Below are 21812 nucleotides of genomic sequence, written 5' to 3' on the forward strand. Positions count from 1 at the left end.
CCGCTCATCCCGCTGCCGGCCTGGATGGACGGAACCCCGGGCCGGCATCAGCTGAGCGGGGCCAGCAGCCAGAACCCCGGCTAGCAGGAGCCGGCGGACGGAACCCCAGACCGGCAGCGCGGGTTGCAGACAGACCCCCAGACCAGCAGTGTGCTGAGCCGCTCAGACTGCTGCGGGTCTGGGGTTCCGTCCGCCAGCCCCTGCAAGCCGGGGTCCCTGCTGCCGGCCCCGTTAAGCCCGCTGCCAGTCTGGGGCCCTTGTAAATGTAAAATTTATTTTGGCACGGGAAACCTTAAATTACTGAAGACTTGGCACGCCACTTCTCAAAGGTTGCCGACCCCTGCAATCAGACAGACAGAGGGCCAGGGCCATGGAGATAGGGGGAGGCAGAGAGATGGGGAGACAGGCAGGGAGGGACAGAGGTGTGTCGCATAAACTCCCAAGCTGCCACCCAAACCCGGGCCCACGGGGTTTGTCAGGGCGAATGGGGGATCTGGGACTGGTTCTTTTTATTAGGGTTGGGGGGAGGGAGAGAGCAAGGCTGGCAGATGGACGGAGGACAGACGGACAGTGCCTAGATGCTATGGTGACGGCGTGTTAGAACTACGACAGGTGGAAAAAGGAAGAGTCTATCTCGGGATAGGCGATAGATTAGATTAGACAGAGAAATGAACGCGGGGGTAGGCAGATGTTACAAAATAGCTAAACAGACAGTGCCTTTGGGGGCAGAGAGGGGAGAGTGGGTCCAGAGATAGAGCCTGGTACCCCGCATGGCTATTGGCAGAGAGGGCTGGGCAGCGCCAGGCCTGGATGAGGCTTTGACACCTCTACCTGCAGAGCGCCTCGTGTGGGAACCCTTGCTGGGGATTAGCTCAGCCAATCCAGGCCCGTGCAACCTTTGTACCCTGGTGGCGGGGTCTGTAAGAGCTTCCCCTACCCTCGATACTGGGCTACCCTTGCGCTGCCCGCCCGTCCCAGCCAGCAAGCAGAGCTGCTGGCAACGTCTCCACTGGGCACAGAGTCAATGTCAAGCTCCTGATTCCTGAGGAGAGCGAGGGTCTGTGAGCGTGTGGGCCAACCTCCCTGTCCCCCTGAGCCAGCCAGCCCCGCAACCTGGGGCTGGATTAGAGTCAGTGCCCCCGAAGGGGGGAGAGGCCCTGTATCCCTGCGACCCAAGAACCTCTTAATGCCAGCTGTCAAGGGGCCCAGAGGTATATCCTGATTCGAGTATGTTCACTGTGGTTCACCAAAGACCGTCACGCGAGGTCTCAAATGAAAGCCAGTATCCCACTGGTTGCTAGTATCATGGGGAAGGGTATGTACTGATGCTACGTCAGGCACTAGGGCTGTATACAGATGGACAATATGTCCGTAGAGCGTGGATCCAGGCACCAGTCCCCAGCAGGAGCTCTGCCAGTGGGAGGTGAGAAACGGACAGCTCTCCGGCGGGATGCAAACTCAGCACCGTGTGCTGACACAACGGATGTCATTTACACGCGGAGCCAAGCCAGAGATGTGAAGTCAAGAGGCAAAACACCCCTCCCTTCACGCACACCAGCCCCTGCTGCTCTGCAGTGATGAGCGCAGGCCCCAGGAGGCGCTGGCGAGGCCTGCGGGGTGGGAGAGAGAAGAGCCAGTTGGTCAGCGGGAGCTGGACGCAATAAGCAGCGATAGCTATGCGGAAAGGATTGTCCCCGGGCAGTGGAGGCAGGGGGGGTACCTTGCAGGGGTGCCGATGTGTCTCCAGGGCTTTCATGTCCTTGTCCAACTCCTCGCTAAGCTGCTGCAGCTCTCTCTCCAGTAACACCTGGTTGGGGGGAGACGGAGACAGCGTGCGTCAGGGCCCAGCCAGCACCCTGCCCGGTCGCACTCACGGAGGGGGTGAGGCCGGGCCGATGCCAGGGTGTGACCCTGCCCGGTGGTGCCGGAGGGGTGGTGGTGGGGGATGCAAATTGACGTGATGCCCCAGTGCCAGGACACCGCAAAGGTGCATCAGTACCAAGCTGGCACGGTGTGGTGTTGCCACGGCGACGGGGCGTGGCGGTGCCACGGGGTGAGGATGCCACGGTGCTGTGGCCACATGGTGCGGCTGTTGCCTTGTCACCACTACAGCCTTTGCTGACCAATTTAAACCTCTGCCCGACCACCCATGCCGTGAAAGGCGGGGGGGGCGGGGGAACAAAGCACCATGGAAGCCAGTAAACACAGCTGCAGAGCAGCTGAGCGGGGAGTGCACATTGCGGGGGAGGGGCCCTAGCCCAGCCACGACCCCCTCCCCCCTCTCAGGCATTTAGCACACGCTCACTGGGCGGCATCCCAGGGCGCAGGGCAGCCCCGGCTTTGCTAGCGTGTGCCTGGCACATGCCCTGGCCGGCCCAGCTGCACGGCACTTACCTCGATCGGCTGGGACGGCGGGGGAGGCTCTGCAGGAAATGGCGCCAGGGGCTTCTTAGGCTGCAAAAGTCAATGGGGCGGGGGGAGTGGGCAGCAGTCAGCAAAGCACCAGCTCTAGCAGGGACTGGGAGAAGGTGGATCCGCTCCAGCCAGGGAGCGCGGCAGGATCATTCCCTCCCCAGTGGTGCTCCTGCCACTCCCGCTGACTGTTCTCCGGCCACTATGCTCCCTCCAGGAGGATCCCAGAGTTCCTGCATTGCAAGGCGGGTGGTGAGCCCGCCCTGGGCGTGGGGCAGGGAGCCAGCAGCCCGTCTCTAGGCGGGGCTGGTGTGGGGGCCAGTGCACACTGAGCGAGGCCAGCGGGGTGTCACAGGCGGGGCTGGACTCAGGTCCCAGGGCTCAGGGGCCTGCAGGGAAAGTCCCTTGCAGAGGGAAGACACTGATGGAACATGGCAGGAAAGGGGGGGCAGAGGGACATGGGGGGAGCTGAGATAGCGGCAAGCAGCCCTCTTGATCCCACTGCCCCCATAGCAGCTGGGGGGGGGGGAAGAGCACCAGGAGGCTCTTACCAGGCTCCCCGTCTCCAGCTCCTTCAGAAATTGGTACCAGCTGTCAGCACGTCCCGCCTGGGGCTCTGCAGCCTGCAGTTGGGACAGACAGAGAGAGCCACCCTAGCACATTCCTACGTCAGGCCCCGGCCAGCACTCCTGGAGCTGCCGCCTGGGAATCTCGCCCTGCACAGCAGCCACACACGTACACGTCATGCCGGGCCACGCTGTCACCCCCCACCCCCAATGTAGCCTCAGGCTCCGCTTCCCAGCCCTCCCACCCAGCGCCACGGAGCACAAGCCAGTGATCAGGCGGGACCGGCGCACAGGAAGGCAAACAGCAGGCTGCAGCTCTCATGTGCAGCTCTGGAGCCGACCCCTGGAGCAGCGCCGGCACAAGGGGCTGACCCAGGACGGATCCCAAGAGTTCGACAAGATCAGTGCAGGCTTTCTCCAGCCGGGAGACACCACCGCCGCTAGACGGAGCGCAGCCTGGGCTCCGCTTCCCCGCTCGGGCTGTCCCGCATTAGTGCAGACCCCTAGAAAATGCCCCCAGCCCAAGAACTAGCCAGTATAACGGAGCTAAGCCGTATGGAGACACGTCTGTGCCAAAGGAAATGACAAGAGCTCCCCCCCCCCGCCCCCAGAGCAGGCCTGGGGTGGTGCCCAGGCGGGGAAGGCTCCCTACCGGATTGGGATGGTCAAGGACGGACGATTTCCCGGGTTCGTAGTCGAAAATGCTCCTGGGCTCCATCGCGGCATCGTCAGCTGCCTCCTGGCCCCTCCTGCGGGGGAAGGGAGTGGGGTGACACTGACAGCAGCTCTGCCCTGCTGCCTAGCTCCCGAGGGCATCCCAACGTGCTTGCAAAGGGCACTGCTATTCCCTTCAACAGGGCTGCACGGCGCCCCCTGCCTCCCGATCATGGGCGACACGGAGGGGCAGATGCCTCCCACCGCTCCCTGCAGCATAGGGGCTGTGCTGGAGCACTGTGATCAGCAAGGGGGAGAGCGCCCCCTACTGAGCCACCCACCCCTATAAAACAGCACCCCTAGGGCCATGCTGGGGCATTGGGATCAGCACTAACTCAGAGGAGGGAGTGCCACCCACCCGGCCGCCGGCAGCCCAGGTTCCAGGTGCCCTTACCCCTGGCCTCAGGGCTGGGAGCTATAAGAGGCACCTGAGTGGCTGTTAAGACACCAAGATTTTTCCTTTAACAGCCATCCCATCTTTGCAGACCCTTGTGAAGCAGGGGGGCTTTGTCCAGTGGCGGCTAAGCTGGATGTAAGCATGTGATGGGGAGAGAAGCATGCTGGGGATCCCACCACCTCGCAGGATTCACCAGTGCCCCTGCAATTTGTCCTTATCTACTAGGGGCTGCTCAATCCCTGCAGGGGACAAAGTCGGACAAGAGAGGGTCCCAGAGAGGCAGCCAGTCACTCCAAACCCAAGCATCAGGATTTAAACCTTAGACACAAAGGGTTTCCCGTTGGCAGAATGACCTTCTTCGGCTGCGGCTTAACAGTGGATGGAAACCTGCTGCCTGGCTCTGGCAACCCTGCGCCGTGCTGGCAGGGTCCCAGACAGACTGGGGGGAAAAGCTCCAACAAACTTCATTTTCCAAGCTGGTGGAGGGTTTGTATGGAAGAGGAGCAGCCCCTCCCTGCCCTTTGCAGCAGGGACATACCTGCTGGGATAGTGCAATAGGACACACCCATCTGGGCACAAAGAGCAGGAAAAGCCTGCGGAGATGAGGTGGTATTTCTTTCCACACAGTGCTGTTATCCTGTGGAACTCGCTGCTGCAGGATGTTGCTGCTGAGGCCAGTGGTTTGAAATTTGGATTCATCGCTTTATTCAAAAAGACTCTGCACCTCCACCCCTAGCCAGCGTCAGATTAGAAAGGTCCTCAGTCCTCATCCTTCAGGGTACAAGCTGATCAAGACCCGGGGCCAGGAAGGCATGTCCTCACAAGAGATGATAATGCACACTGGGGTGGCACAGGAAGGGTTTTGTATGCACCAGAGGCAGGATAGCTGGCTAGATCAGCCACTGCTCTGTTCCAGCACGGCACCAGATCAGATTGCAGAACCGCCTGGCCAGTTATTTGAGCTGGCGTGTCAGAAAGTGCCACAGTGGACAAATGAGTCGTTGATCTATTCCAGGGCAGGGATACCAGCCTAGAGGCCTGTCTCTTCCCCTCCCCACCTCCGGCTTGCCCCACAGGAGAGGCGTGCATGTCCCATCCCCCCAAGCATTCCCACCTCTATACTCACCAGTCCAGGCCATTCTGCAGGTAAGAGGAGCCACTTGGCGTGGGGCCCTTTCGTGCAAGTGCCGGAGGGCATGGTTCTGGGGGAGACAAACAGGTCAGTGCCCAGTGTGGAAAGGGGTGCAGCGCAGACTCCTGGAGGGACAGGCAAGGGATTGTGTGTTCCCGCAGGGCACCACCCCAGAGCCCAACAGCCTCCACCCCGCTTGCTCTCTGTGCACAGGGGGCTGCAGGGCCCGGTGAGGGCCTTCCCAGAGGGGTTTCCCCTATGAACACCCCAAGCCCTGCTCCCTATGAACATGGGGGCAGGGACTGGTGAGGCGAGCTGTGGTCCCTATGGACACCCCAAGCCCAGTTCCCTATGAACAGGGGGCAGGAAGCTGTGATCCCTATGAAAGTCCCAAGCCCTGCTCTCTATGAACAGTGGTTGCAGAGAGGGGACCCCCAGGCCCTGCTCTCTGTCCCGATGTTAAAGGACTTGATACTTCCCGTCCCCAGCAAGCAGGATGTGATGCTTACCCGTGCAGTGGTGGAAATCCCAGTCCAGCTGCGGTTCTGGAAGAGGAAGGAGATTGGTGTGAGCAGGTTCCCAGACAGGGCAACGTCTGGTGTGGCACATGCTGGGGGTGCAGAAATCAGCTCCCCAGCTTGGGTCCTTCCCTCCTCTGTCTGCCGGGAGGCAGGCTCCCTCACCCAACCCAGCAAGCAGGGCAAGGGGGGAGGTCCTTGGGAATTCTGGGAGCAGCCGGGACGTGGCCAGGAACAGGCACAGGGGAGTGGGGTGGTGGGGATAAGGATAAGGAGAGACACATGTGGCAGGGGAGCTGGCAGAATGACAGACTCGTTACATGCCACAGGACGGGGGTGGGGTGGGGGAGGGCATGAGAGGTGCGTGGCTGCTGCAGGAAGGCCCCTGCACCTAGCATGTGGCTCTAGGGGAGCCGAGGGAGGAGGTGACCTTACCTGGGAGCTTGCGGTGGATCTGCTGGAACATGCTCCGGTACCAGTCCCGGGGCCTGTCCACGCTCTGCCATTGGAAGCAAACACACAAGGCGTCAGGAGCAGCAGCCCTGCAGCAAGGAGACTAGGGGGGAGCAGAAAGCTACAGCGGGGTCGATACGCCATGGCTGGGGGGGCAGGGCAACTGGCCCCGGGCAGGGCAACTGGCCCCAGCCAGGTGCCAAATGATGGCCAGGACATTGCATTTAACTCGTATGCAAAAGACGCCACCTCCTGCTGCACAGCGCCCCCTAACACTGCACTGGGACACTGAGGTCAGTACTGGCTGCAAGGGGAGAGTGCCTCCTCCTGAGCCCCCTACCCTTCAGCACGGCGCCCCTTTGCACCGCACTAGGGCACTGGGATCAGAACCAACTGCGAGGGGCCAGCACCTCCTACACGCTTCCCCTCCCTGCAGGCCTGCCCAGCAGTGAGGTTTCTACAGGCCCGTTAAACCCACTCCCGCCCTGGACTCACGGATCGCGATGCGATCGGCATCCCCGTCTCATCCACCGGGCCGATCCCGTCGTACTTCACCCATCGCTTGTCCTTCCTCTTGCTATCCTTGGTCCAGGTGGCAGACCAGGGGGCTGCGCGGGGCACAGGCGGGGGGCCGTTCTCCAGGGGGCTCATTGCCGACTCAGCTGGGAGGGGAACAGGCACTGCCTGGGAACTCAGCGTCTTCGTTTCTTTGGCAGGCCAGGTCTGGTACCAGTCGCTCACTGCAGGCAAGGCGGGGAGAGACAGAGAGAGAGAGATGGGGTTCAGGACATGGGCAGTCCAAGACTTATGGGTCCTGCTATATGCCAGAGGGCCTGGGCGGTGAGCACAATGGCAGCCCCATTGATAGCAGGGCCCATGTCCCCTGGACAGACACAGGGGCTGACAGACAGACTGCCACACCAAGTGTCCAGGTGTGGGGCCAGGAGTCCAGGGACCCCAGAACAGCCACGTTTTTTTTAATGGGAGGCCCCAGCTCCCCACTCAGCGTCTCTTCCCCACCACTCTTTAAATGCAGCGCTGGGAAAGGCGGATCCGAGTCCCTGCTCTGTGAGCTCTGGGGGCACCCCACACTGTGAGCACCAACCTCCCGCAAGCAGGGCTGTGGTGGTGATGGGCTGCTCCAGGTGGGGACGTGCCCGGATCCTCTGACTGCCCGGTACTATCCAGCCCAAGAAGGGGGCACATCCGTTCTGGCACTAAGGGGCCACACCTCTCTCCCTGCCCCCTGCCAGAGGTGCCTCTCCAGGCTGGCTGAGCTCGGTGACTCCCCCAAGCTGCCCCCTGCTTCGTTAGTCAGAGCTGGCCTGGGAGAGAAGCTGGGCCGAAACCTGGCACGGGGAGCGGCCTGGATTTGAGCTTCTTCTGTTTCTCAGCCCCTGAGAATTCTCTGTCCTCCTGGAGACCTCCAGCTTGCAGGCCGACAGCCGCTGCTAGGGGGATGCACTGAGACAGCTGCACCTTGAGATCTGGGCATCCAGTCACGTGGCCCATGGTCCCCAGAAACAGGGCTGGCTGGAAAGGGCTTTTGAGCCAGAAGGGGCTCTCCCGGGTCTCTGTCTGAGCCCAGCACTGTGCGGCACCGTCCCTGGCTGGAGTTACCTGAGCTCCTGGGGGCTGCTCTCCTAGGCTCGGCGGTGCCATTGCACACTGTGCGGGGAGACATGTCGTGGAACTCAAAGTTCAAGGTGTTGGAGCCGCAGTTACGGATCACGGGCACCTATGGGGGAGGGAAACAACATGGTTCTGCTGTGCAGGGTGCAGACATTGGGCACCAAGGAGTCAGGATGCAGGGGAGTCAGAGGCCATGGCACAGAGGGCACTGGGAAGTGTGGGTTACAGCAGGCATGGGGGAGTTGAGGGGCAGAGGAGTCACAGCACACTGGGTGCCAGGGAGCAGGTGCTGGGGTGATTAGGGGGCAGAAAGTGCCAGAGAAGTTGAGGCCTCAGTTTCCCCTCTCTGATTTTAGAACTAGCAGCACACAACAACAGGTGGGGAAGGAGTCTGGACTTGGAGTGGGGGCTGAACGTATTTCCTGCCTGCCCCTCCATAGACATGGGCCCCAACACTGCACAGCAAAGAGACTCCCCCTAGAGCTTTCCGCCCCCACGTCACCGGTTCAACTCCGGCCTAGGCTGGCCGGCACCAAAACCCATCGCTGTCCGACGACCGCTCAGCGGCCCCAGGGGGAGGTCGGTTGGGTGAGTCTCAGCCCAGTGGGCAAAGCATCTGCAACACAAAGGCCACCGTCCCCATCGGCACCAGTCACCCCCTTCGTGGGCAGCCCCCGGGGAAGGGCCAAGGGCTGAATGGGCCTGAGGGACTGCGGGCTGGGGTGAGACACACGGGTGGGGCAATGTGTGGGGGAAGCCTTGTGCTGCCTGGGCTGTCCCTGCAAGGTCAGTCCTGCCCATCTGGCCCCAACCACTGTCTTTGGGCCAGAGACCCTGCAGGGACAGCAGGGCTGCTAGCTTAGGTGGCTCTGACTCCAGCACTGCTCTCCCCATGCTGTGTAAGCAGAGCCCCCAGCTCCAGGGCAGGCATGCCATCGTTCCAGACAGGGCAGGGCAGGCTCCACTCACCCTGGGTCCTCTGTGTCGCAGCGGGACCCACGAGAACGGCTGAGGGGATGTGGCCGTGGGGGCTGCCGGGCTCCTGGCAGCAAGAAGGAATTCCCTCTTCTGGAGGTGGGATGGGACAAAGTCTTTCAAGCTGAGGCCCTGGGGCCCCTCAGGGTTCAGGCAGCCCCCTGCCATGGCACGGGGGGGTGGAGAGGAGAGACGGTGAGGAAAGCAGCCGCTGCCCCCTGCTCCTGCTGGATGTGCACCGTCTCTCTCCTGGAGGTGGGGATTCCCAGCTGCCCTGAATGTCCCCTGCAGGGGAGTGGGAAGAGAGAAGTTGCCGAGGAACCCTTTCTGTGCAGCAGGCTCCGGTCCCCAGCCATGCAGCAGAGGCTCCAGGGGTCGCACCTGTGGGAGAGGCAGGAATGAGATCACTGTTGATGAGAGTAGGAGGCTGACAGAGCCAGGTGCTGGGCACATTTCTACCACCATGCGCCAACACCCAGCCAGTGCCCCTGAGTCCTGTTCCGGGCCTGGGTCTCCCGCCCAGCTCTGCCGGTCCTGTCTTGCAGTGCCCCACCCCCGTTCAAGCTCTGGACCCCCTCCTGGCTCCCGTGGGTCCCTCAATCCCAACCCTCAGTCCCTCCTGCTATTCCAGCCTGGAGCTCCCCGCATCAAACAGCTCTGCTGGTTGCCTCTCAGGCCTGCCCTACAGTCCCCTCCCTCCATTTCCTGAGCCGGGGGCCACACCTTTGCAGTGTTTGTTGTGTGTGGAACTAAGATGTGACTCCCCTGAGCCATCCCCGCCGGGGCCCTGTGCTGGGAAGGAACCGGGGCCCAACGCTCTGATTCCTGAGCAACAGAGCCAGCTCCAGGCACCAGCCCAGCAAGCAGGTGCTTGGGGCGGCACGTCGGGCTCTTCGGCGTCAAGTCTCTCAGTCCCTCTCGGAGGGAAGGACCTGCCGCCGAATTGCTGCCGAAGAAGAAAGCGGCACAGTGGAGCTGCCGCCTATCGCGGCTTTTTTTTTTTTTTCCGCCGCTTGGGATGGCAAAAACCCTGGAGCTGACCCTGCTGAGCAGACGTTCCCTCGCCACCTCGCTTTGCAACCGTCATTGCCCCAATCCGACTGCCCTCCCGCGAGCAGCCCCAGGCCATCAGCACTGAGCACATGGCGACAGGCGCAGCTGGCAGGGGAGAGACATCAAGCGGGTGCGGTGTCGCTGGAGCACGCAGGCACACAGTCACAAGGGGAGTCAGTGGCAGAGCCGGGAATAGAACCCAGGAGTCCTGGCTCCCAGGCCAAGATCTATTAGGGCCTACGTTGTCCCAGCAAAGGACTGTTGCCAGCAGATGGCTCTAGCTACCCTGGCTCTAGTACAACCTTGTCCCATGCTCCCAGGGGAGCCTGTTTCACTGCTCGGGCCGCTTGGGAGCGTTTCCTGTTATTCGCAATAGACACCGCAATGGTAAAAACAACACGAGCTCAGTGGAATCAACGCCTTACGCTCCGGGGCTGCAGTGTCCCAGATCCGGCTGCCTGGAACGCCATGGCTGTCTCATGCCTCTCAGCTGCCTGGAATCATGGGGCGGGAGGGTGGAGCACGGAGGTCAGCACAGCAGGGCTCTGCAAAACAGAGGGAAAGAGATGTGACCGTGGCCCTGAGCCTGAGCCAGGATGGAGGGCAGCACAGAAACTGGTTTCGCTGGTTGGGAAATTGGGCTCCAGTTTGCCCGTCCCTGTTCATTCTGCCCCCATCCAGAGGCCGGATTCACTGCCTGGCAGCCTCATGCCTCTACCAGAGCTGCCTGGCACTCAGGCTGGTGAGGGCGCCTACGGCACCAAGCCAATAGCCAGCCAGGGCTTTGGGGCAGCAATATCGTGCTCCAAGGGCAAGACGAGACCCAGTGAAGCAGCATTAGCCCCACAGATGGCAGGATCAGGGCCTGGGGACCTGTAGAGTCCTGCGTGCAGAGGCAAACTGGGGCTCTCAGAGTGGGAGAATCCAACAGAGCTGGGGGGCGATTTGAGATGGCTTCTGTTTCCTTCCTTCCCAGCTACGGGACGCAGCAGGGGAGAGCCTCTGAGTCCCAGCTCCAGAGAGATCCTGGCCACAGCCGGGTGCCAACCCGTCAGCACTGCACACTGCACTCCTCGGAAACAAAGCCCACCCACCCCCACCCCCCCGTGACTGGTGGGTTTCCATCGTGAGGTCAGCGCCTGCCCCCTTTCTTTGCCAGAGCAAAAGTTGTGTCTGGCCTTTCCCTGCTGCTATGACAATGCCACGGCCTTGTATTCAGCCCTGAACAACAAGCTACAGTCTGAGCTGCTGCCGGGCTCCATCGTCGTGGGAGTGGCAGAGCTGTCTGGGGGCAGCGCTGGGTTAACAGAAGGGAGGTGGCAGTGTCTGGGGCCAGGGCTCACAGGGAACGATCCAGCCCCTGGTCTGTCCATGGTGGGCGGGAGGCGGGGCTGAGATGGGAATAGGAGAGCCCCGACCTCCAGGCCAAGTTCGATGGAGTGGGAAGCGCAGACCCATAGCCTAACCCCTCTTGCTCAGGAAGAAGCCTTCCACCACAGCCAGAAGGGCCATGGGCTTGCGGAGCAGGGGACGAGGAGAAGCTGGGGTGCCCACACACACACCTGGTGCCGTTCCCAGCATCCATGCCCATTCTGCACAGGAGCAGAAATCCACTTCAGACACTTCTCCTCCCTGGCCTCCCGCGGCTGCACAGTCCCGACAAGGGGGCGCCTTAACCAGCTCTTTCCGGGAAGCCAGCATGCTTCCCTCAGCCCTGTTCTGCCTGCACAGTCATCGGCACAGCAAGCATAGGTGCAGGCTAGAACACCAGATGCAACAACGTGGTGTTATTTATATAGCAGCCACAGGGCGCCCGGACTTTTACAGACAGAGCCTTGCCCTGAAAACCTTGCAATCTAAGGGGGAAATACACTGTTTCCCAGGCTTTTTCAGCCAACAGAAACACAGCCGCTCACATGGGACTCCAGCCCAGCCCATGTGCGGGCTAAAACTCATTAACCCTGTAGTTGCTGGATTAAAATAACTGCACAAAGAGACTGGGAGAAGGAGCCAGATCGAAGTGAGGATATTGAGACTGGACGAGGAGCCTGGGAGCCAATGGGAATGGGGAACATCGGTGGGGGGGTGAGTGAAGGCTGGTGGAGGGCGGGGGGAAGAGATGAAGAGCCAGGAGGAGGCAACTGGGATTGGCTGGGCAAGTGGCTTCAAGGAGCCAAGGGGTGGAACAGTAAATTGGGCAGGGCTGCGCCAGGAGACTGGGACTGGGATGAGAAGCTTGAGTAGTGGAGACTTGGATGGCTAGGTGAATAGAATTGGACGAGGAGTCAGGGGTGCAGAAGAGACAGGACTGGTTGGAGGGGAATGGGCCCACTGCAACGCACTCCCCTCCAGGGCCTGGAATGGAATCCAAGAGTCCTGGTCCATCTGGAGGATGACAGCCTACTACTGCTATCAGTCACTCTGTTAGCTCAAGCAGCAGACATCTGCGTGGTGGATCTAAAGGTTCCCTACTGTCTTTGATGACATGATCACATACTATTGTGTGTGAGTACGTGTACATAACACTACATAAAAGAGAAAAAACAAAACCCATTAGTAACTGACGGAAACAGACACCAAAACATTGTAGTATTTGTGGTTGCATCTGTTTGTTACTGTTTAGTAAAGCCCTCTACACAAACACACACTCACCCTGTCTCTTTTATCTCCCTCGCCCACACTGGCAGCTCTCTGGCAGCACGCAGGGAGATGCAGCTGCCAGTTCCCACCCCGCGGTTTTACCCTGCATCCTTGAGCCCAGATGTCTCTGGCACTGTGGCTGTTAACTCAGCAGGGGGTGAGTGAGAGGGGGAGAAAATGGAGAGGGAAGAAACCAGCCTGAGGAAAAGTGACTCTGACCAGATCTGCCCCCATCTTCCAGCCACCAAGAAACCCAGCTGGGATTCCCCTGCATGCAGTACGTCTCAGCAAAAAGCCTTCTCCCCAGACACGGTCCTTAATGCAGACCAGTCTCTCTCTCTCTCTCTCTCTCTGTTCCCAGCCAGCTTGCTGCTGCCGTCTTGCAGCCTTGCTCAGAGGCCGGGAAGGGGGACCCCAGGTGGGTACCCAGATGCCATGCCCAGGGCAGAGTGGAGGGGCAGGACCACCAGGAAGATCCGTTATTCCCCACCAGCATCTGAGATTGCCACCAACTCATCCGTGCCTGGGGCTGCAGCTCCAGCTAAGGCGGGGGGAGGGCGGGGGAGGAAGGGGTGTCTGCTTGCCTTGTACAGGGCCAAGTCTCCCCCACTGCTGGGATGAGGGGCGGGTACGGAGCTGGAGTCTCCAGTGCATGGAAACCACATTCACTAGGGCATGCGCTCACTGTTCCTGGACCAGTCTGGGCAGGAGCCCTGGCACCAAGATCTGAGCAGTGCCTTCCCCATGAGTCCTCCTCTGACCTCCCTGCTCCCCTTCCTGGGAGGAGACACCCCTTGCTTTAACCTCAGCACCCCCATCCCGCCAGCTGGGCACCCCCTGACTCCAGGGATAGTCCCTCAGGCTGGATGAAACTCGCTGCACTGGTTTAGCTCTGGCAGGAGAATGGGGTGGGGGTGGGGGAGGGGGAAGCGTTTGGTGTGCAAATATTTCCCGAGCCAAGCGCCCTCCCAGTGCAAACAGTGCAGAGACAGGCCGAGGTGGGGGGGAGGAGCTGGAACAGCATGTTGGAGCAGGAGAACAATCCGGAGGGGAAGGACAACCCCCCAGCTCTGGGGATGAGTCACTGCTATAAAGCAGAGCCAGGCCTGGCACTGCACCAAGGGCAGGGGAGCAGGAAAGGGGCCGTGTGTCCCAGTGTCTCTCACGCTGCTCCGCTCTTCCCAGGCAGCACACAGGTCCCTTAACCAGCCCCTCACCCTGCTCAACATACAGCAGAACCAGGACTCCTGGGTTCGATTTCCAGCTCTGGGAGGAGGAGTGGGGTCCAGTGAGTTAGAGGAAGGGGCTAGGAGCCAGAACTCCTGGGTTCTTTTTCCTGCTGTGCCACTGACCTACTGAGTGACCCTGGGCCAGTCACGTTCCCTCTCTGTTCTTCAGTTTCCCCATCTGTGAAATGGGGACAGTATTTATTTCCCCAGGGCACAAGGAGGTTGTGAGAGGTAATGAGTTAATGCCTGTGAAGCACTCGAACATGCCAGTGCTGTGTCGCTGCCATACACACCCCAGACTGCCCCTTGCACTGGAGCAAGGCCTTTGTCTTGATCCAAGAACTACTTACCCGGACACCTGAGCCATCACCCTCCTCCCCTACAGTGCTCCCTCACCTCCCTATCACCTCCCTCACATTGCTCCCCATCCCCCCGCCTCCAACCCCACTGCATCCCTTCCTATAGCCACCCCACACTGCTCCCCATCCCCCCGCCTCCAACCCTTCCTATAACCATTCCAACACTGCTCCCCCAGCCCATCCCCCCTTTGCACCCCACATTCCCATGAGGTCCCCGTCACCCACTCACCATTCCCAGACACCCCCACCTGACCCCACCAGAACCGGGCAGCCATTGAGGGGGCAGTGATGAACCCTTTGCAGTTCACCTTTAACAGCTGCTGCTCTCTGGCTGCTCCTGGCTTTGAACCCCAAGGCCACGGAGCGCCCTGCAGTGCAGGCTGCCAACGCCTTGAGCCGGAGAGAGCAGGACGGGCTCCGAACTGCAGCCGCAGGCCAGTTGCTGCCCTCCTCTCTCCTGAGGCATTCGGTGGCACCGCCCACGGCCCTGCCAGCCTCTCGCCTCTCTGTAGAGGCTGCTTTTGTTACAGCACAGGACAAAGGCATTTGTGGGGGAGGAGGGGAGATTCCTCCTCCAGAACTAGCCCTGGCCAGGGTCTTGGGCCAAGGCCCAGCCTGGGTCCCTGCTCTCCAGCTCACTCACTCCCTGGTGTAGAGGGCCCCGTTCCCATCCTATCGGATGCAGCTGGGTGAGGCGGTGCCATGGGGATTCGGCACCCAGGGATGCCCAAGGCAACGCTGGTGCTTGGCACACAGTGGGGAGCGCCAGGTTTGAGGAGGAACGGGCTGGAACGCCACCGGCAGAAAGGGCCCATCTCTGTGCTTTCACCCTGGGGCAGCTAGCCACGCACTCTTCAACTCTCACTGCTCCCACGCCCAGCCAGTGCTTGCACAGTGCAAAACTCTAACTCTCATGGTGCCCAGGGCCGGCTTTAGGAAGTGCGGGGCCCAATTCGAACATTTTCGGCGGGGCCCTGGCAGGGATGACTAACAAAAAAAAAAAAAAAGCGTAAAAAAAAGCCTTTCATTTCTTCCATGTATTATTTACTTTCCATAACTATATAAATAATAAAATTATATATTATGTACATTGCATCATATATGCTGTTGATCGGTTATTAATGAGCTCCGTTTCACATGTGTGGGTCCCCGCCACTCCCTGGGGGTGTGCTAGGGTGACCAGATGTCCCGATTTTATAGGGACAGTCCCGATTTTTGGGTCTTTTTCTTATATAGGATCCTATTAACCCCCCCACCCCCACCCCCCCATCCCGATTTTTCACACTTGCTGTCTGGTCACCCTAGTGGTGTGCACATGTGTGGGTCCCAGCTACTCCCTGCCCCCCTCATTGAAGCAGGTGTGCAGGGTTACTGCACTGGGAACTGCAGGGCACCAGTGGACATGGGGTTGGCTGGAGGCAGGGCAGGGGCTGACTGGAGGTAGGGTCTGGCTGCAGGCAGGGCAAAGGGTGCGGGGCTGGCTGGAGACAGGGGTGTGGGGCTGGCTGCAGGCAGGGCAGGGGGTGCAGGGCTGGTGTGGGCAGGGCAGAGAGTGCAGGGCTGGTGCGAGCAGGGGTGTGTGTGGGGCTGGCTGGCTTCAGGCAGGGCTGCAGGGGGGTGCAGCAGGGATTGGCAGGGCTGGAGACAGAGGAGTGTGGGACTGGCTGGCTTCAGGCAGGGGGGTGCGGCAGGGGTTGGCTGGAGACTGGGCAAGGGGTGAAGGGGGTGCAGGGCTGGTGCAGGCAGGGGTGTGTGTGGGGCTGGCTGGCTTCGGGCAGGACCGCAGGGGGGTGCGGCAGGGGTTGGCTGGAGACAGGGCAGAGGGTGCAGGAATGCCGTGGGCAGGGGGCGCAGCAGGGGCTGGCTGTGGGCAGGGGGTGCAGGGGGGGGCGGGGGGCGGGGGGGGGGGTGGGGCTGGTGCGGGCAGGTGGTGCAGCAGAGGCAGCTGGAGCCCCTTCCCATTAAATCCCCCCAGCCCCGCAGCCCTACCCCAGGGCTCCAGCAGTGGGGCTCTGGTGGCAATTTAAAGGGCCTGGGGCTCCAGCCCCTGCTGGGAGCCTCAGGCCCTTTAAATTGCCCCCTGGGGAAGCCGGGCCACGCCGGTATGCCGTACCGGGGTTGGGCGCGGGACCCGATTCAGGGGAATTGGTTGAATTGGCCTAAAGCCAGCCCTGATGGTGCCAGCACAGTGCGTTTATCTGCCTCTTGCAATCCTCACTCTGAGAAAGGAAACTCCCTCCCCAGAGCTAGATTGCCGGGTGGGGCATCTATTACCGTTACTGCCCGACACTTTCCCTTCAGACCCCTGCCAGGAAACCCAGGCTGTGCCTGGCTCAGGATGGCTCAGTTGCAGAGAGCCTGCATCACTCTTTGCTTGGGGCTTGCATTTCACTCGCAAGGGTCTGGATGCAATTAGGTGGAACGCAGAGCTCTCCGAGAGCCAACGAAGCATTTTTCCCTTTGGCGTCCCTTCGAACATTTCCATTCCCCACCCAGCCGCCACCCCCCCAGCTTGTAATGTGACAGCTTAACCCCGAGCAATAATCATCACCACCAGTCACTCCTCTCCGGGGCCTGGCACTCAAGGCGCTTTACAAATACCGGGCCCAATTCAGGGGTAAGTCCAAAGAGCAACCCAAAGGAGACGACCCTATTATGATGACATTATCAATGGGGTGTCCCTAGCTAGAGTGATGAGCGCTGGTCACCCATCTCGATCAGGAAAGAGCAGATAGAGGGGCTGGGGACCGGAGAGACTCCTGTGTGAAGAGAGACTACAAAGATGGGTCAGTTAGCAGAGCAGATGGCTCAGAGGGGACAGGCTAGGGGCAGGTAGAATACTAAATGGCAGAGAGAGTGGAGATGGGGTGCCCTTCTTTACCCTTCCTCATGATACATGATCAGGGTCCCGGGCAATGAAGCTGAAAGGCAGCACATTTATAAATGCTGAAAGGAAATGTTTTTTTATTTTTTTTAACACAATCTGCCTGTGGGACTCACAGCCACAAGATATCCCTAGATCTTAGCAAGACTCAAAAGGATTGGGCACTTATATGGATAATGAGAACTATATCCTCCCCCTCAGTCCAGTTATGCCAGGTGCTGTACACACATATTTATAGACAGTCCTTGCCCTGAAGAGTTTCAGCCTAAACAGACAAGACAAAGGCTGGGAGGGGAAACTGAGGCAGAGTGACGGGGCAGTGACTTGCCCAAGATCACACCGTAGGTCAGTGGCAGAGCTGGGAATGGAACCCAGGTGTCCTGAGAGCCAGTCTAGTGCCCTGCTCACTGGACTGCACTGCCTCTGGCTGTTCTTTTTAATGAGAGCAAGAGGGGGATTGTGGTTTCTGGGTGCAGCACTTTGATAGCCTGGGGTAGAGGGCGCTGGGCTGAAGACATGCTGAGCGCTGTTATTTTCAGTTGCATGCTGCACTGAGAGTCATGTTAGAAACACAAGAATCACCATTACCAAGAACAAACAGAGCCTCACAGCCCTCGTGTGAAGTGGGGATTATTATCATCTCTGATTTATAGGGGGGAAACTGAAGCACAGAGAGGAGATCTGACTTGCCCACGGTTACAGAAAGGAACCCAGGAGTCCTGACTCTCAGCCTCCCACACTGTCTTCAAGAGCCGAGCCAAGAACTCAGGAGTTCTGACTCCTAGCCCCCTGTTCTAACCACCAGACCACACTCCTCCCCAAGAGCTGGGAAGAGAACCTAGGCATCCTGACTCCCAGTCCCTCTTGCTCTAACCACTGGATCCCATTCCCTTCCACTCATGTACCCTATAATCCAGGAATGAGACAGGCAGAGGCAACAGACATTGCAATCTCCGTTTGCAAGTGTAGTCATGCTCCAGGCTGGCAGTGCCATGGCTCCGGTCCTTCTGCACACAAACCGCCTGTAGCTCTGGTCTCTCTCCCCAAAGCAGGGGGAAGCTGAGAGTTTGTAGGGTTTGGTGCAGGAGGGAATCCAGGCTGGGCTCGAATCGCACCACCCAGGGGCAGGGGGCAGGAGATGTCTGATAAAGATCGTTCTAACAACCTTCATGCCTTTGGCTTTTTACGAATAGGAGGGTTCCTGTGATCAGAATTCCACCCCCCCCCCCCCCCCCCCCCCCCCCACAAAGAGACACCCCCCCCCCCCCCCCCCAGAGGAGCCTGGCAAGGAACTCCGTCCGATGTTCCCAGAGAGCAGGGCACTTCCCAAGCTAGCACGGTGAGCAAGACCCGGGTGGCAGCTGTCAGCGCTGACTGAGTCCCATGCCTGCTGCTAACCCAGGCAGAGCGTCCGAAGGGCTGGCTCCCAGCAGCAGTACGGTGCAGTGGGAGGGCACCGCTGCGCTGAGTGTGTGGGATTCAGTGTCTAATAGTCGTGCTGCGAGCTGCAGGGGGAGCAACTCACACACAACAGAAAAACAAGCAAACTTGGGGGGGAAACAATCCACGAAGAAGGAACGTGCCCTCTGACACCAGGGGATGGAGGAAAAGCTGGCCCTCCCTGCTCCAGGGGCATCCGGCCAGCTAGCACCATGCTCCTGCAGCTAGCCCCCAGCACAGGAGAAATCCCTCTTTTAAGAAAGCCCCAGAGAGAGCCCTCCGTCACTCACACACTGTGGGATTGAGACAGCTTCCCCCAGGGCCGGATGTCCCCTGCCAGTAAGCATCAGATACCGATAGTGACGCAAGGGGACACTCTCCGAGGAGCAGAGAATTTGCAAGGGGAAAGTCACTGGGGACAAGCTGCCCATCGCTCTGGGGTTTTAGTGACCCTAGCAAGGTCAGCAGCTGAGCAAATCCCCTGTGGCCTGCCCACAGAGTGCCTAAGAAGTCTGTCCCTTCCCTCCCCAGCCCCCAGGTCACCACTGTCCCTCCCGGCTTATCTGGAAAGTTCCCAGCACCGTGCAGCATTGCAGTGAAAACAAACACGAATCTGGAGCCGGCGAAAGGCCATTCAGAGTTTCCAGTGACATTTCCAGAGTGTGGGAGTGAGGACGCGTTCCAGGGAGAGGGAGCCCAGCCAGAGCGCTGAAATAATGAACTGCACACACACACACACACACACACACACACACACACACACACACAGAGCTTGGCTCACGCCGCCTGGTTACAAAACACGAAGGCCTTGAGAACTCGCGGGCTCTCACATGCAAGCATACACGCTAGAGCCACGCATTCATCCACAGATACATGGAGACAGTTATGCACTCCCCACATGCGCACACGCATGCACTTCTAGACACATATGAAGGCACACGACAAGCAGTCATTCATGTGCATATTCATGCATGCAAACACATACGTGCACACATATGCAGACAAGCATGTCCCCAAAGTGCACTCGCACAAACATGCCAGCCTAGACCCCCCTGCAGAGTCCAGTGAGGGGTAGGGTGCCAGCCTCTACCCGACACACCTACTGGCCAGGCATGCCCTTCCAACATGCATATTTCACTCCCCTGATCAATTCTCTTTGCTCCTTGAAGAGTCTGGGACAGGCTGCCAGCCCTGCAGCCTGGAGACCTCTGTCTCTCCTCTGCCCCAGAAACAGCAGAGCAAGCTCCCTGCAACCTGCACCAGTCCTGACCTAGGGTGGCCAGTCTCCAGAGCCCTCTGCTAAGGTGTTGGCGATGGGGACGCCTCTCGTGCTAAGAGCTGGTTTGAGACGAACTCATTTCACACACGGGCCCCGGATAGGAAGAACTTGCAGTTGCTGCCGACCTGGGCTGTGTTTGAACCCGTGACTGCCTCCATATGCCATAGCCCCTGGGCTAGCCACCCCACCCACGTGCGAGCCATTCTTCCCCTGCTTTGCACCCGGCTTCTATTGTATCCAAGCCACATTCCTTAGGAGATGGGATGAAGGGAGTCAGTTGGCTCAAAGGTTCTGCTTTCGGCCCATTTCTCATCTCACCATCCACTGCTGCATGCCAGACGAATATGCTGTGGACAGCGTCTTGCACAGCGCCATCCCCACGGCTAAGCGATTGCTCTGCAGACCAACCTGGGATCACCTGGGTGTGGGAGACGGTTGAGCAAGGCAGAGGCGGAGCGGGCAGGAGGAATGGAAGAGAAACGGGGGTAGTAGAGACTAGACTGGGTGGGGGCTGCTTCCCTGAGCTGAAAGGGGCCATTGCCCCCCTGAGCTGGCCGTGAGGTTATTTCAGGGATCCATCCCTGGTGCACAGTGGGAGTTTGGCAGCAGCCTTTCTTAGCCTTATGATCCAGCTTATGGCTCTCTGAGCCCAGCTCCCTGGAGGGAAGAGATGAAGTCATGGAGTGGAAACGGGCAGGCATGACTGGCGGGAGTTATTGTACAGGCAGGTTATCATCTCGTGTCTTTCCTCTGGTTTTGGTCCGGATGAGCCTGGTTTCCAGGCTGGGGCGTTTACAACCAGCTGTCCAAGCAACACGCAGAGAGGGGCAGTGAGCCAGGTCCTAACGCCCACTCCACTACAGCCACCTGCGGTGCTCCTCCTTCTGCCAGGCACACACATCACTCTGAGCGCGCTGGCCCTTTCGAAGAACTCTGCAGCGGTGGGAATAGAACCCAGGAGTCCTGACTCCCAATCCCCTACTCTAACCACTAGGCCTTGCTGCCTTCATAGCCAAGAGCAGAACCCCGTCTATTCTTTTACCCACTAGAATTCACTGGGGATTCCTGGAGCTAAGGATAGAAGCCAGGAGTCCTGATACACCCCCCCCCCCACACACACACACACCCCGCTTTAGCCACTAGATTCCCAATCCCTCCCAGAGCTGGGAATAGAACTCGGGAGTTCCGAGTCCCAGCCCCAACACGCGTCCAGCAGTGAGACAGAAATCTGGGAAGAAGCGCCTCCTCCCAACCCTCCGGGTGTCTCTGCAGCTATCTCCATCCTCTCAGCACCAGCAATGGACTCAAAGGGGTCGGTCAAATTGGGGAGGTGGGGAATGGAGGCTGGGAACAAATGGAGCCCCTGACCATTGCAGAGCTGCATGCACCAGGCAAGGAGCATCGTGGCAGACAAGCAGGGCCAGTGCCCTGGGAGCAGGGGTGCTCTCAGGGATATGGCTAGAGGGGTGATGGCAGGGCTTTGGGGAGTCAAACACTGCAGGGAGAGCTGCCCTGGTTCTTGCACAGCGGGTGGGCTGCATTGCTGGCATGCGGTCACTCCTGAGGTCAAATCTTTGCAGGTGCATCACAGAGCTAAAGCTCCCCTCCTTGGCCAGCCTGATGCTCAGGGGGCACCATGCTGTCTGGGACTCATGGACAGGAGCACGTGCTGGAGAGGGAACGCAGAGACAGGTTTCCCGGGGAACAATGCCACGTGACTGGAAGCACGAGGCACAGCGAGCTCTGCAGATCCCTAAAGGTGAGTGGACCCTGGATGGGCTGTACTGGGAACCCAGCTGAAGGACGGACAGCAGCCAGGTCCATCCCCGGCGTGTGCACGCGAGGGGCTGGCAGCAGTTAGACAGAGCCTGAGTGTCCCGCGCTGGAGGAGGAACTGGGCAGCTGCAAAGGCTGTTTAGACAACGCTTTAATCTCTTGCTTCCTGCTCCAGTATTATGGCAGCCCCCCAATGGAAGCCCCACCCTCTCCTCCCCAGCTGCAGCCTCGTGCCCAAAAAGCAATGGTGACTTGCACAGAACCCTACGTCCCTCTACAACCCGGGACAGAGCTCCCTTAGCATGTCGCTGTGGCCAGAGGGGACAGGGAAGTGGCCTCTGGGTTTAGTTCTC

General features: G+C 59.7%; 1 protein-coding gene across 4 annotated transcripts in view; it reads right to left on the reverse strand.

Annotated features, from left to right (window-relative positions):
* The window catches only part of SORBS3 (sorbin and SH3 domain containing 3), a 39898-nt gene that overhangs the window by 10978 nt on the left and 7108 nt on the right, over positions 1 to 21812 (reverse strand). For 2 of the 4 annotated variants that reach the window (XM_026657933.2, XM_024197249.3), the window contains exons 2-12: positions 10278 to 10397; positions 8794 to 9180; positions 7813 to 7930; positions 6688 to 6932; positions 6175 to 6238; positions 5731 to 5766; positions 5216 to 5291; positions 3631 to 3727; positions 2964 to 3035; positions 2395 to 2454; positions 1721 to 1807 (exon numbers count right to left, since the gene is read on the reverse strand). In XM_026657933.2, the coding sequence (XP_026513718.1) occupies positions 1721 to 1807; positions 2395 to 2454; positions 2964 to 3035; positions 3631 to 3727; positions 5216 to 5291; positions 5731 to 5766; positions 6175 to 6238; positions 6688 to 6932; positions 7813 to 7930; positions 8794 to 9180; positions 10278 to 10322 (1287 nt within the window). In that variant the 5' untranslated portion in view covers positions 10323 to 10397. Of the gene's footprint in view, positions 1 to 1720; positions 1808 to 2394; positions 2455 to 2963; positions 3036 to 3630; positions 3728 to 5215; positions 5292 to 5730; positions 5767 to 6174; positions 6239 to 6687; positions 6933 to 7812; positions 7931 to 8793; positions 9181 to 10277; positions 10398 to 11414; positions 11672 to 21812 lie in introns of those variants that run through there. The other 2 variants (XM_024197250.3, XM_026657934.2) reach the window with 2 other exon arrangements.

Source organism: Terrapene carolina, unplaced genomic scaffold (assembly GCF_002925995.2).
Source record: "Terrapene carolina triunguis isolate 2854851 unplaced genomic scaffold, T_m_triunguis-2.0 Scaffold53, whole genome shotgun sequence".
NCBI lineage: Eukaryota > Metazoa > Chordata > Testudines > Emydidae > Terrapene > Terrapene triunguis.